This window comes from Trichosurus vulpecula, chromosome 8 (genome assembly GCF_011100635.1).
Source record: "Trichosurus vulpecula isolate mTriVul1 chromosome 8, mTriVul1.pri, whole genome shotgun sequence".
Lineage (NCBI taxonomy): Eukaryota > Metazoa > Chordata > Mammalia > Diprotodontia > Phalangeridae > Trichosurus > Trichosurus vulpecula.
This window is the reverse complement of record NC_050580.1, coordinates 201,085,217-201,100,563: the sequence shown is the minus strand read 5'-3', so window position 1 is coordinate 201,100,563 and position 15,347 is coordinate 201,085,217. Positions and strand designations below refer to the sequence as shown.

The 15,347-nt window shown below is 41.9% G+C and overlaps 1 protein-coding gene across 1 annotated transcript in view; it reads left to right on the top strand.

Annotated features, from left to right (window-relative positions):
* NPAS3 (neuronal PAS domain protein 3) overlaps positions 1-14,050 on the top strand; it is a 1,100,928-nt gene extending 1,086,878 nt beyond the window's left edge. The window contains exons 11-13 of the mRNA XM_036769637.1: positions 5,146-5,261; positions 6,205-6,213; positions 12,549-14,050. Of these exons, the coding sequence (XP_036625532.1) occupies positions 5,146-5,261; positions 6,205-6,213; positions 12,549-13,918 (1,495 nt within the window). The 3' untranslated portion in view covers positions 13,919-14,050. The remainder of the gene's footprint in view (positions 1-5,145; positions 5,262-6,204; positions 6,214-12,548) is intronic.
* Positions 14,051-15,347: the final 1,297 nt, after the last annotated feature.

Below are 15,347 nucleotides of genomic sequence, written 5' to 3'. Positions count from 1 at the left end.
TCCAAAATGCACCCCTGTCTCTTACTCCTGAAATGGCCCTTCTACTTTGGGCTTCTCCTGGCCTGCAGCCACCAAATGAAACCTGCTCATAGTCCGATTTGGGAAACTTCCAGCACAGCATATGAACGGAAGAGTACTGAGCCCCATTTTTCTTCAAGACAGCCGAATGGAGCCAAGGAGCTAAGGATCCTGGCTCATCTGTTCACTGACCCCTTCAGTTGTTTTCAGGTAGTTTGGGATGTCTCTGAATCGAAGGTAAGGATTTGCTCTCTACCAATAGCATATCAATCAGACACTAATGATTATTACTTTTATGAAGACCTTAATGGGCACCACTTACTGAATCCTCATACATCTTAATTTTTTTTTTGCTTTTTCAACCTCTTTTCCTCCACTTGGAAGAAAATTTTAACTCTTTCACTAAAGGGAGAAAGCGTGCTGTGAGTGTGATAAATGGAGACTTTTTCCCATTTTAGTATGTGTGAGCTGCGCTATTTTTGTGATATAACTAAATAGCCTTGGATATCAACAAATCTCCAGTTTAAATGCATTTTATAGGACAGAGACCATGATAGGGCATAACATTCACTTTCTAAACAGAAATAGCTAAAATACTGTAGGTTCGAAACTCTCTAACTAGACACAATGCTATTTCGATTTGGCAGGGAAAAGAAAGTCCAGACTCAGAGAGAGCCTGCCTCATAAAGTGAAGAAAGTGCCGGACTTGGAGTCAAATTTTAGACTTGACCAAGTTCTGCCTCAAATATTTACAAGCTGTGTGACCCTGGGCAAGTCACTGAGAATCCCTGGACCTTGGTTTCTTCACCTCTAAAATGAGATTATTGGATTCAATGTCCTTCTAATGTCCATTCCAGCTCTAAATCTATATTCTTATGACATTGTCTTTTTTTAAAAAAGACATTCATAATCTTAATTTACTTTGAGTGAATAAGTCATTTTGACTATTATAAATACCCAAATTAACCATAAAGAACATATGAAGAAAGATGCTATCTGCATCCAGAGAAAAAACTGATAAATAGAAGTATGTAAAGAATGATATATGTGTGTGTGTGTATACATATATATATGTGTGTATATACATATGTGTGTGTGTGTGTGTCTAATGGTAGCTATCTCTACCAGGGGATGGAGGAAGAGGTGAAAAAAAAGAGAAAAAAAGAAATTTATCATATACGTAAATGGAATAGTAAGTTGTACATAATAGATTTTCAATTTCATTTGCAAAAAAAAGAAACTGCTTGAAAGGAAAAAATTACTAAACTGCTGATGCTTATTAGAAATATGTAAGAGATGCATCAGAGACCAGAAGATGCAGATTTCTACAACTGAAATAACCATCCTAGCAAATTGGTTTTTACATAACTCTTGGTAGCCAGACTATTAATATCTCATTGTTCCCTTCCAAGGAAATTTTCCATACCAGCGTCTTATTCTGAGGATAGAATCAGAATCCTAGAACCTTAAAAGTCCCATGGACCTCAGAGGATATCTAATCTAATCTGTATCTCAGTAGGGATCCCCTCTACAGCAATCCCAACAGGCGATCATCACACTGGAAGTGTGTCTTCCTTGAGTGCTAGTGAATTCACTAATTCCCAAGGCAGCCAGACACCCATTGTAGTTTTTGGATGGGTCTGATTTTTATGGAATTCTTCCTTGAAATCTGCCTCTCTCTACAATTTCCCTCCTTTGTTCTTAACTTATTTCTTCTGAGGCCAGGTAGAGCAAAACCAGTCCTTTTCCCATATGACAGATCTCAAAAGACAAACCAAATCACATCTGTTTGGAGTTAGAAGGGACCTCAGAGATCATTCAGTCCAACCCCCTCATTTTTCAGATGAGAAAACAAGTCAGGAGAGGGAATGTGATTTTCCCAGGGTCACACAACTAGCAAGTGTCTGGGGCTGGATTCAAATCCAGGTCCTCTCGACTCTAATCCTAGTTCTCTTATCCTAGTGTTTCTTAAAACTGCCCAAGAAACCTATTGACTGCCCTCAATTCCCTAGGCTAATCATTCCCTTTTCCTCTAACTGGTTCTCCTACACCATGGTTTTGAGTCTCTGTTCCTGATCCTGGTCTTTACCTGGATCAAGCAGTGATGACACCTTGTCAAGTCTATCCTTTCTCCACCTTTAGACCATGAACTGCGATAGGACTCAGATTACCTCTGTCTGCCCCCATAGTACCTAGCACTGTGCCCTAATACATAAAGATTTGTTATTTCTGAGTTCTTTCTGTCCTTTCCTCTTTTACTCTCCCCATGCAAGTGCATTACAAGGGTCCCTGCCTTCTCTCTGCCCACAATTACTACACTACTACTACTACTACTACCACTACTGTTATGACTGCTACAACTATGGTTACTACTACTATGACTCCTACTATACTACCAGTAGGATAGTAGTAGTAATAATTAAAATGCCTAGCACTTATAAGTGCTTTAAGGTTTTTAAAACACTATATATAATATTTACATGTATATATATACATATACATATACAATCTCATTTAATCCTCTTATTTAATCTGCCTTCTGGTTTTTCTTTTTTAAACATTAAAGGTATGAGTAGAAGTAAGGAAGAGAAGGAAAGTTCGAGTCATCTTGCCCCAGGTTGGGCAAGCTAATTGGGAAATCCCATTCTGATTTCCATAGGTATCTTCTCCCTAGACCAATAGAAGTGAGAAGGGAAAGAGTTTGGGCAGCAGTGATGTAACATGAGCCACCTTTCTGACTCTAGGGTTACCATCACAAGGTTGGAGGGTCTGTTCTAGCTGTACCTAAAAGCAAAGTTGAAAGCGGTGGTCAAAGAGGTTGGGAGTTATGTGGCCAAAGGCCCAGGAATCCCCATGGTGTCAGAACTGAGTGATGTCAGTGGCACCAGGCTAGCCTGTCCGGGGTTTAGCAAAGTATACACAGTCAGACTCTATAGTTCACCAATTAACACTGTTCTGAGCAATAGAGCTAGTCCTAGCAAAATTGAGTTCAATGAATATTTACTGAATGTCTGCTACTTATAGGGAAGGTATATCCGGGGGGCTGCTGAGAGGAGTGCAAAGATGAATAAGGCAAAGTCCTGACTCACGAGGATCTCCGAAGGGAAACGGTATATTGGAAAGAGAGGAGGAAGAATGAAACAAATACACATAAGCACACCAGCATTCATTAAGCACCTACTGTGTACCAGGCATTGTGCTAGATGCTTGGGGTGCAAGAGCGAATGTGAAAATAGCCCCTGCCCTCTAGGAGTTTACAGTCTAGTTAAGCCAAACAGCATGAACAATGACAAGTAGGCAGGAAAGTCCAGAATGTGTTCAAGGTACAGTCAGTACCCAATTGCTGGGACATTGAGCACAAATAGAAAAAATAGGGGGACAGCTCCCTATCTATCCCCAAACCATCAAAATCCTGTTCTCTCAAGGCTGCTAATAGTCATTGACTCACAGAACCAGAACCCAATAAATGGAGAGGTTGAGAAGTCATTTAATCCAAACGTCCACCCAATGATCTCAGTTCAGTATTTGGGGGGGGAGGGAGGGTGGAGTTGTGAGGCAGTTTGGGTTAAGTGACTTGCCCAGCACCACCTACCTGCCCCTCAGCTAATTATTAAAAGGAAATCATTCCAGGAAAGTAAGTCATAGCAAGGACTGAATGGCTGATAGGTAGATTGATTCTTTGTCCCCCTTCCCTCCCCTGGAGATATTTACAATGCTAGATGACAAGGTCCTTCAGATCTGGGACCCCTTTTCGTTTATTTTTGCACTGACCTTACCAGCCTATCACAGAGCCTTGAATACAGTAGTCACATCATTAATATTCATTGAATGAATGCAAAAGAATAGCTTCCTTTTGTTGTCCTTCCTTCCTTCTTGAAGAGGACCAGTGGTGTCATGAGGGTGATGTCTTGACTTGCATGTGAATTAAGCTCAAAGAAAAGAAAGTGTATTCAGTGGAGCTCACTACTGTTGGTTGGTCAACAGGTTTTTCCTGAGGAGGTCCTATATGCTCTTCTAGCCACTGAAGGCAACAGATGGAATAAGAAGAGAAATCTAAGACGTGGGCTTAGTTTTGAAGAAGACTTAGATTCAGGCCCTGGTTCTATCACTTATTAGCTGTGTGACCTTGGGCAGGCCACTTAGCTGAACTTGAGTTTCCTCATCTAAAAACTGGAAATGATAACATCTTCCCTTACTACCTCAAGGAGTTGTCCTGAGAATAATACAAAAGCCTTTGAGAACAAGAAAGCTCTCTATGAACGTGAGCTAGTGGTAGTAGTCTCTCACATGTGAACACTGCCCTGAAATTCTCTCAAAACGTTTCCCCAAAGGGAAATGACTCACACTAACCAGATGGCCTCCATTTGATGGAAAAGATCTGCTTTGCAACTTAACACAGAATAAAAAGAAAGCGCTTTCTTTTTTCTCCCCCTTCTGATGGGGCCTGATCTGATCTGCCAGGCCCACTTTTTCACTGGGACTCTTCCCCAATGCAATCAGGTTTCCAGCTAACAAACCACAGGTGCGCACCACATGAACAGATGAAAATGTGATTGTAATGGGTGTGTTGACAGTTTGGTAGCCATAATGCATGCATCCCAAGGTACACCTGCGCATCTGTCATAAAGTTAGGTTGTTAAGGTTGTAGGGGTATTTTTTTTTCCTTCCTCAAATAGCTTTAGACATCTGAACAGGTGAGTAGCAACGTCAATGGTCCATGACAAGGGCTTTTACACCATGGAAGCATGAGGAGCCTGAGAAGAGATATTCCTCCCCACCTTGGATCCTTTACTGGGAGTATTAGTGATAGATCTCTCTGTGTTACTCTCCGGTCCCCAGAGTTTCTTGAATATTAAAAGATTTTTAGTCATTTTCATGTAGCATTTAGCTGTCTAGTTGTCATACCAGGATGTTTCTACATGGGTCACATCCCAAAACTAAATGTTCAAAAAATTCTGTGACAAGTGGAGAAGAAGGTTTTACTGTCTTGTGTCTTTATTTCTCTATTAAAATTCTTAACTTCAGATGCTCGGGGCAGGGAAGTAGGGAAGAGGAGGATTAAAAAAAAAAAGAAAAGTCATTCAGCACTGGTCAATTTGCACTTACCCCTAATGCCCTCTTCCACAGTAACCCAGAGTACAAGGACACTCCAATGGATATTGCACAACTCCCTCATCTGCCAGAGAAAACCTCTGAGTCCTCAGAGACCTCCGATTCGGAATCAGACTCTAAAGACAACTCAGGTAAGGCAAAGACTCCGGTTTCTTCTGCCACCTTTTCTCCTCTAGGAACTAGAGAAAAGATCATAGATTGAGATTTAGAAGAGATCTTCAAGGTCATTTTTACAAATGGCCTTGCGATAGTGGCTAGCATGCTAGCCTTGGAGTCTGTAGGCTGGATTTAAACCTCATCTCTGACATTTACTGAGTTCATGCACATGGGCACTTGACTTAATCTCTGTAAGCCTCAGTTTTCTATGAAATGGGAATAATAATGTCTGTGGTACTTACCTTTGAGATAGCACACATTTTTGGACATGACCAACATGGGAATAAGTGGCCAGTGGACAGGGCGCCAGGCCTGAAGCCAGGAAGACCTGAGTTCAAATCCAGCCTCAGATACTTACTAGTTGTGTGACCCTGGGCAAATCACTTAACCCTGTTTGCCTCAGTTTCCTCATCTGTAAAATGAGCTGGAGAAGGAAAATGGTAAACCACTAAAATATGTTTGCCGAGAAAACCCCAAATGGGGTCGAGAAGGGTCAGACGCAACTGAAAACAACCCGATGACAGCAACAACAGTACCTACCTTACAAGAAGGGTTATGAGGTTCAAACGTGATAATATAAATCAGACGCTTTTCAAATCTTGGATGGATAGAGCACTGGACCTGGAGTGAGGAATACCTGAGTTCGAATCTGACCTCAGATACTTACTAGCTTTGTGACCCTTCGCAGGGCACTTAACCTCTATTTGCCTCGGTTTCCTCCTCTGTGGAATAGGATAATAATAGTACCTACTTCCCAGGGATGCTGTGAGGATCAAATAAAATGAGATAATAATGGCAAAGCACTTAGCACGGTCCGTGACGTAGAGTAAGTGTTATATGAATGTCAGCTGTTACAGTATTATTATAATCTAAGTGCCAGTTGTTAATATTGTTTTTTTGTTATTTGACTTGCCTAAGGTCACACAGGTTGTAAGCATTCAAACCTGGATTTGAACCCAACAGGGCAGGCGGTTCAGAGGTAGATGAACTCATGGGAAAAGGGGAAGTGAACAGGTTTATAGTTATTTACCAATGGTTAAATTTCAATGCTGTGCTAGCAATCCCTTGGAACACAATCAACCCTCCATCCTTCTTCCTTCCCTTTCTCCACCTTCCCCCCACCCAACACCCGACAGCTTACCCTCTTGAAGTAAGCAGCCCTGCCTGGTCTTTTTTTCCCCCATTAAGATAGTACTTAGCTTAATTACTAAAATATTAACATCCCCACCAAAGCACATAAGCAACAACCACAACTGGCAAGGAGACCTTTAAACTGGAATATCTAATTGTATCTGGGGACTTCTTGTTCCAAAAGATATAAATGTAACTTATAGCTTAATTCCATGTACCATCTTTTCCCATATTACTTTTTTCTTCGGTAAATACTTCTTGAGTTGTTCTTTGGGAGCAGAGTAAAAATAAGGTAATTCCTTGTTTTCTCCTGTATCTCCTGTACCAAAAAGGCTCCAGTTCATCCTGATGGAGCAAGGATTCTCCTAATTCTCCTTTCTCTGACATGATATGCATCATTAGTAAGATTAAGGCATGGATTTTTAGCATCTCATTTCTAATTCCGATACGGTAAAATACAAATGTCCTAAAAATGCCTACTGGGCTGCAGATTCCTTCTGAATCCTGGCTGAGGATCCCAAAGACCATGTTGATATCTTAGAGATTAGGTCACTCTAGGTGCTTTTTGGGAAGCATATCCTTCCACTGCCCCCCAAAATCCAGATACCTGGTTTATCCACAAGGTTTTGCTATAAATTTTAAGATAGTGCTTGTCATTGTGGTATGAGAGAAAGCCTGTTGACTCTGGGGTCAGAAGACCTGCATTCAAATCCTTCCTCTGACACTTGCTTGAATCATTATAGACAGCTTCCTGGATATCAGTTTTCTCACCTATAAAATTCGATCATGAGCTTCTTGAGGGCAGGTGCTATTTTCACCAGTACCTGGCACGTAGCACGTGCTTAATAAATGCTTGATTACTGAAGGAGTTGAATGAGACACCTCTGAGATCCTCCTGGCTCTAATTTCATACTCCTATGTTCTCACTTGGTATATAGGCCCTGTGACATCTCCCTGTTGAGTTAATGCAGTATCTGGTGGAGCAGGACGGGAGAAGATAGTATTCCTTCTCACTAAATTCTAATCTATATGAGATAGAACTGTATCACCTTGCTATGAAAACCCATAAATCCTGGGTGGAAAGCAAGAGATCACAGTTAAAAGGTAAAATATTCCGGAGATCAGATGATGATTCCCCAAGCCTCTCCTAAGCCACTGAGATCTCACAGTCCAGTAGGACTAGTCCCCTTAGAATGGGCATGTCCCTGAATATTATATTTGATTGCAATGGGTTCCACATGAGGATTTTTTAATAGAGCAGCAGGTTTATGACATGTGAGAGGGTTCTGTCATTAAAATTCAGACCCAGCTAAGTCAAAGGGGGCTTTGATACAATTAGGTAATTTTGTTTGATTGTTATAGTAATGTCATCCCCAAATTTTTTTTTTGCTTGTTCTACACTCTGGTGAAGAGATAGATGTCTAAATATGTCACTCCAGAGTCTCTTTGATGGAAACATCTGCAGAAAGTTCTCCGATCTTAAAAACATGGGAGGGGCTACAGAAGCCTAATTCCTATCTTCTCAATATGTATATGTATATTTATGTTTATGTGTGAATTATAGTGTACATATTATATTATCAGATGAGATATATACTATGTACTAATCATATATTATATAATTTATATACCTTCATATACTATTCATAGTATATAACCATTTATATATTTATATTTATTTACGTATATGCACAGCTGGCATGTTTGTATATATGTATACACACACACATATATATTTATATTCTCTGCCTTAATATTATTTTCATCACCATAGGAATAAGATAAAGGCTTCCCCCATTGTTCTGGAGGCTCCTAGATATCCTAAGACATCCAATAATAATAGTAGCTGACATTTATATAGCATTTACTATGTGCCAGGCATTGTGCCTTTAAGTGCTTTACGTTTATCTCATGTGATCCTCACAACCATCCTGAGGAGTAGGTGCTACAATTATCCCCATTTAACAGAGGCAGAAACGGAGGCAAACAGAGATTGAATAACTTGCCCAGGGTCACTAGTAAGTGTCTGAGGCCAGTTTTGAACTCAGGCCTTCCTGACTCCAAACCAGGTGCTCTGTCCTCTGTGCCACCTTTGTCTTGAGGCACCTTCTCTGAAATGGCATTCAGCAATGTTGTCTCTTCCCCCACCATTAAGGGACACTCCGAACAGACTCGGTAATTTAGGGTGATTGCGCCTAATTCAGGCTTTCTAGCTTCTTAATTGATCTCCCTGCCTCAAGCCTGTCCCCTTTACAATCCATCCTCCACACAGCCCCCAAAATGGTTTTCCTAAAGGCCAAGTCTGACTCCTGCTCGATCAATTCCAATGGTCCCCTATTGCTTCTAGAAATAAGTACAAACTCATCGGTTTGGCATTTGGAACCAAAAAACATTGAGGATGCAGAATAAAGCCTCACTCCAACCTTCCCTTCCAGTCCTATTATCCATTACTCTCCTTCACTCTGGCTATAGTCTGGCTTTCTTTCATAGCTGAAATATACTCCTTTTTCATCTCTACCTCCTTGAAGCCTTAGCTTTCTTTACAATTCAGCTGCTTCTCACCTTCATGAGATGTTGCTGGACCCCTTAGCCCCCTTGCTAGTTCCTAATGCCTTCTTTTTATTTTTATGTACTTACATATTCACATATTATCTCCTCCATTGTAGTCTCCTTGAAGGCAGGGACTGCTCCATTTTTGTCTGAGTAAACTCAACAGCTTGTATTTAATAGCTTGACTGATTGACACATATGTCCACCCTACGAAACCCATTGATTTTTTGCTATCGCAAGACACTCATATTACCCAAATGGATCAGTGAACTTGTCAATGTAAATGCTTCCTCTAACCATGCATATCACCCTCATCAATACCTCAATTCCCTGCATATCAACTCTGAGCTCATATATTGGACAATAGGTCCCAACCCAAGCACCACTTAATGGCTATTTTTTGGGCCCTCGTGGCTCAGAGTGAATGTAAATAATTGTTTCTCTTTTGGCCAGCAACCCTGAGGGTCTTCCCCTCCCAGTTTGATTCTTTTTTTTTTATTAAAGGGTCCATCTTTTGACTCACTTCTAAAAGAGGCCTCACTCTTACCTCACTCAAAGTGAGAACCTGAAAAGGCCTTGAGTCTCAAAGGGCCAGGACCTCCCATTGCTTCCTGGGTCATCTCTAGTCATCCTGATGAATCTCTGGCCACTGAACCCAAATGGCTCTGGAGGAGAAAGTGAGGCTGGTGACCTTGCACAACTGCAAGTCATGTCGTGGTCCTTTTTGAGAACAAAAGACAAACACAACTTGTCCTTGTTTTCCTATAAGTTAGAGACAGTTACAATCCAGGAAACCAAATGTGGAGATAATAGTGCCTGTTCTGACTTCCTCACAGTTTGTTGGGAAGATGAAATAAGACAATGTGAAAGTAATCCAGGAGTCAATTATCCAGCATTTGTTAAGCACCCAAAATGTACCAGGCACTTTGCAAGGCAACAGGGACCTAAACCTTAACCTCACCCTCAGGGAGTTTCCATTCTATTTAGAGTAACTTGCAACCAAAGCACTAGAAAATATGAAGCAGCAGTAATAATAGTAAAAGTAATACATGCAAGGTCCATATAATTAATTCTCCATATACCAGGACAAGGAAGTTATTTAAAGAGAAATTCAGGCATGATTTGCTTTGTTTAGTCAAACAACCAAGCATTTAATCAGTGCACTGTGCTAATTGGCTGGGGATAGGAAGCCAAAAATGAAACAGTCTTTGTGCTCAGAGAAATCATAAAATAAGTATACACAAAATCAATATAAGGCAATTCTTTTAAGGGAAGGGAAGAAACTTGGCAGCATGAGGAGTGAGGAAGGGCTTCATGGAGGAGGTACCAATTAGTTTGTTAGTTTCATTCTTGAGAAAGCCCATTCTGGAAGAAAGGGATGCTGTCTTTCACAAAGAGGGATTTGGAGATGTCTATAAATTCATCATTTTTTAAAAAAATACATTTAAAAATATAACAATAGGCAGCCATCCAGATGCGTCAGTTCTTGGCTCTGGACAGAAGATCAACTTCATGCCAAGCAGGCCCTGTGAGTGAATGTGAGGCCAGTCTTGGACCTTTTGAGAAACACCATAAAATCACACTATTGTATGGAACTGGGTAAAAAAAAGTTTTTTTTAAGAAAATTGTTAGCTGTGGCCAAGAAGACAAATTCACATACACACACACACACACACACACACACACATTCTGTGAGGATGTGTGGATGCATGTATGTGCACACACATATATATATGTGCATATATACATACATATACACAGACAGATACACATAAATATATAAAATCAGACTTCCACGAAGATGAAGAAAATCCCCCTCCCCACCCCCAACTTCAGTCCTTTTTTTGTCATTGTTTCTGTTGCACATTAAGAAAATTTTTATAGCTGGATAAGCTGCTTACCTCCCATTTGTTTATTTATAAAAATGAGTGCACGTGGGTCAGAATTACATCCCCCCACCCCGCTGACTAAAAAAAAATCCCCTTTACTTTGAAGTTTCAATGAGCTCAATCTCTGAGATCTAAAGAGAACTTAAAAGATCCTATGGTACTGGGCTTGGAAGTAGGAAGACTTGTTCAAATTCTGCCTATCATACTTACTAGCTGTTTGACCTTGGACAAGTCACAACCTCTGTATGTCACACTATTATATCATCGAAGGGTTGTTATCTGCATTGGTGGCAGAAGCTCCCAATACAAGAGTTCCCTATGCTGATGAAATCATAGTACTTCTATTTATACAATTAGATAATATTTTGTAAGTTTCTATTGCAGAGATCCAGGTTTTGTTTTGGGTATTTTTTTTGAGAAACCAGGACTTTCATATAGTGAATATGAATTATATCTTAAGCATTAAACAGTAAAATATCTTGAAAGGGAGAGAAGTAAACCATTATGATATATATTGGGGGCAGGAAAGTGGGGGCAGGAAGGGAATAGTACAGTTGAAAGGACACTGAATTTAGATTCACATCATCTGACTCCAGATCCTGACCCTGCCATGTACTACCTGTGTGATTTTAGGCAAGCCACTTGCCGTTTTCTGAGCTTCTTGATGGAAACCTGACTCTAACAATCTACCTATTCCTTTCCTGGGGGACCCAAGGTGCTGACCAATAGAGATGTAGCAAAGGCCTTTAGAGACTGCAACAATCCTTAGAAATCTAAGTGAAACTTTATATTTCACAGTATTATTCCTATCAGAGAAAAGAGAGAGAGTGTCTATAGAACAGTGATGGTCTGTCCATCTCCTTATTTCTAGTGCCTGTTCACAGTGCAAGTAAGTAATTTGAGAAAGCCTAGCACGATGACCTACTACACGTAGTGGGTGCTTAGTAAGTTTACCCATTGCCTAATTGATTCATAAGAAGAGCAAGACTTTTGTCTGAGAACTATTTTTCCATGTGAAGGGTTATGAACTGCTTTGATGACAAATATGAGCTGAATGCATGAGCAAATGTAAGTAAGCAGGGGCCTTTAAAAAATAAGGAATAAAGCCATTTGAGCTTAGACTCCCAACTCAAATCTGCTCTGGTTCATTAATAGCAAAAAGGGTTTTCCACAGCCAAAGGTTGTGACGAGACCCCCAAGCCTTAAATCTTTCAGATTTAAAACTAGAAAGAGACCTAAGAGGTCATGTAGTCCAACTTCATTTTACAGGTAAGGTGACTGAGGCCCCATTAGGTCAGGGGATTTGCCCCAAGTGACACAGGTGGTACGAAGCAGAGACTGAGGGCCTGAGAGGTTAAGTGACTTGCCCCCAGGCACACAGAGCCAAGACTTGACTCCCAATCTAATGTCATTCCTAATACACTAGGGCTGCCTTTTGCCAGGAGTTTCTCCTAAACCCAAAGTTTTTTGAGACTAAAGGAAGAAGTGGAGATAAGACCCCTCCCCTCCTACCTTCTTCCAAGTAGGTTCTCAGAGAGCTGTCCAGGGTACCCCCAGAAAAGTAGAGGTCGCTTTGTTTTTGTTTTTCACTTGGGGTTCCTTGTTAAGTGGGTAATTCTAGCTCCTTTTGATGTTCTCACTCTGCTCTTCTCCCTTTTCCTCCCCTCTCCTCCCCTCCTATCCCCTCCCCAGAAGACAACGAAAACTCCAAGTCCGACGAGAAGGGGAACCAATCGGAGAACAGCGAGGACCCAGAGTCGGACCGGAAGAAGTCCGGCCACCAGTCGGATAACGAAATGAACTGTAACGACGACGGCAACAGTTCCAGCAATCAGGACAGCCGGGACAGCGACGACAGCTTCGAGAACTCGGACTTTGAGACCCAGAAGGCCACAGAAGACAGCTTCGGCACGCTGGGCTCCATGCAGATCAAGGTGGAGCGCTACGTGGAGAGCGAGACGGACCTGCGGCTGCAGAACTGCGAGTCTCTGACTTCGGACAGCGCCAAGGACTCGGACAGCGCGGGCGAGGCGGGCGCCCAGTCTTCCAGCAAGCACCAGAAGCGCAAGAAGAGGAGGAAAAAGCAGAAGGGGGGCAGCCTGAGCCGCCGCCGGCTGTCCAGCACCTCGAGCCCCAACGGGCTGGACGGCGCGCTGGTGGACCCGCCGCAGCTGCTCTCGTCACCAAACAGTGCCTCAGTGCTCAAAATCAAAACTGAGATCTCAGAACCTATCAATTTTGATAACGATAGCAGTATTTGGAATTACCCGCCCAACCGGGAAATCTCAAGGAACGAATCGCCCTACAGTATGACCAAGCCCCCCAACTCCGAGCACTTCCCTTCCCCCCAAGCCAGCAGTAGTTTACACGTCTCCATTCCAGACTCTGTCCTCACCCCGCCGGGGACCGAGAACACTGCCAGCCGCAAATCTCAGTTCAGCACCTCATCCAACTCGGCCTTGGCCCCCGTCTCCTCCGACCCCCTGTCGCCCCCGCTGTCCGCGTCCCCCCGGGACAAGCACCCTGGCGGGGGCGGCGGCGGGGGAGGCGTCGGGGGCAGCGGGGGTGGTGGGGGCGGCGGGGGCGGTCCCAGCACGTCTTCCAACTCTTTGTTGTACACTGGGGACCTGGAGGCCCTGCAGAGGCTGCAGGCGGGCAACGTGGTGCTGCCTCTGGTCCATAGGGTCACGGGCACCCTCTCCGCCACCAGCACGGCCGCCCAGAGGGTCTACACCACTGGCACGATCCGCTACGCGCCCGCCGAGGTTACTTTAGCCATGCAAGGCAACCTGCTCCCCAACACCCACGCGGTGAACTTTGTCGACGTCAACAGCCCCGGCTTCGGGCTGGATCCCAAAACACCGATGGAGATGCTCTACCACCACGTCCACCGACTCAATATGTCGGGACCATTCGGGAGTGCCGTGAGCGGGGCCAGCCTGACCCAAATGCCGGCAGGGAACGTGTTCACCACGGCCGAGGGACTTTTTTCCACTCTTCCATTTCCTGTGTACAGCAATGGTATTCACACTACACAGACTCTGGAGCGGAAAGAGGATTGAGACATGACCACATTACTGTGTTTCCAGTGTTACACTCTCGAGGCATAGACTATGTTTTAATTTAGACCCTTAATTCTAGCACTTTGAATTTCAGCAGGTCAGCTTATTCTCTCAAACACGATGGGTTCCCCCATTCCATACCCTTTCTCGTTATCTTGACATTCTTTAATATAAAAAATATTTTTAAATTTTTTTAATTTTTTTTTTTTTGCCTCCAGAGGGTCAGAGTACCAGTTGCCTGCCATTTTTGTCTTTTTCTGAGATGTGTGTGTGTGTTGTTTTATTTTTTTTTTCCTTTGCATCTTCATTGAGATGCCTTTAATGTGAGAATGCCTCTGCCATAGAATACTCAGTGTTGTGGTAAAGAGATTTTAAAAAGTGACAACCATTGGTTTTTTCCTTCATCAAGATCTTGATGTGATCAAGATTGAAAGAGACAAGCATAAACAATGTGCCCTGTTTGACTAAGTCAAATGAAATGGGGTTTTTGTTCCTAATTCCTTTAAAAATAGGGGATAGTATTTTAGAATTTTATGCAGAATTTAATTCTCTTTTTATGGTTAAGATTTTCTTACTTGCACATAAAAATAATTTGGGTTCTTAAAAACTTAATTTCTGGCCTGTGACTAGAATGTTTAAAAAAAAGTTGGACTAAATGTTAATTACTGAAACATTAACTTAATTTCTAAAACCATGGTGCTATCATTTATTAATCTGTAACGTCTTCATACAAAATGCAGCTCAGTGGGCTGGGTTTTGGAAAGGCATGTGTTCTGTCCTGGTCTGTAGTCAGTTGCTGCAGTCTCCTTGGTTAGTTAAGACAAAGCCCTCATTAACATTTGCTGCAGGACTTAAAATTTTTACCTCCCAACTAACAAACATAGCCTCACATTAAATTTAATGGGTCAGTAAAGCCTTTTTTAAAAAGCGCTTTCAGAAAACTCAATTAAACTGACTTGAGGAGCAGTTTTAGGTGCATACTGTGTTCCGTTGTTCTCTTTTCCTTTTTTCTCAGTCTAACTGAGGCTAATTTTACAACTTCAGATAACACTTTGGAGTAAAAAAGGAAGAAAAATATTTAACATTTAAATTTTTTTCATTTGTTGCTATAGAGGGAAGGTTGTATTTGGGGGGGTTGATTTGGTTTTACAGATTTTTTTTATTTTCTTTTTAGTGTCGAAACCAATATGTTTTAAAAACTAAAGAATGGGTTAATAAGCTTCAAATAGATAACTACAACTGAAAACTGCACATTAAGTAAAAGAAAAGAAATCTCCTATTTTGTCTTTGTTGCCAGAAATCACGGTGTAGTGTCAAACACTCCAAATGACTGTCAAGTATAAATTCTTCTTCCACTCCATCTTTGGCAGCTGTTTGTTAAGGCATCTAATAACAGATGTGAGAACTGTAATGTGTACAATGTGTACGT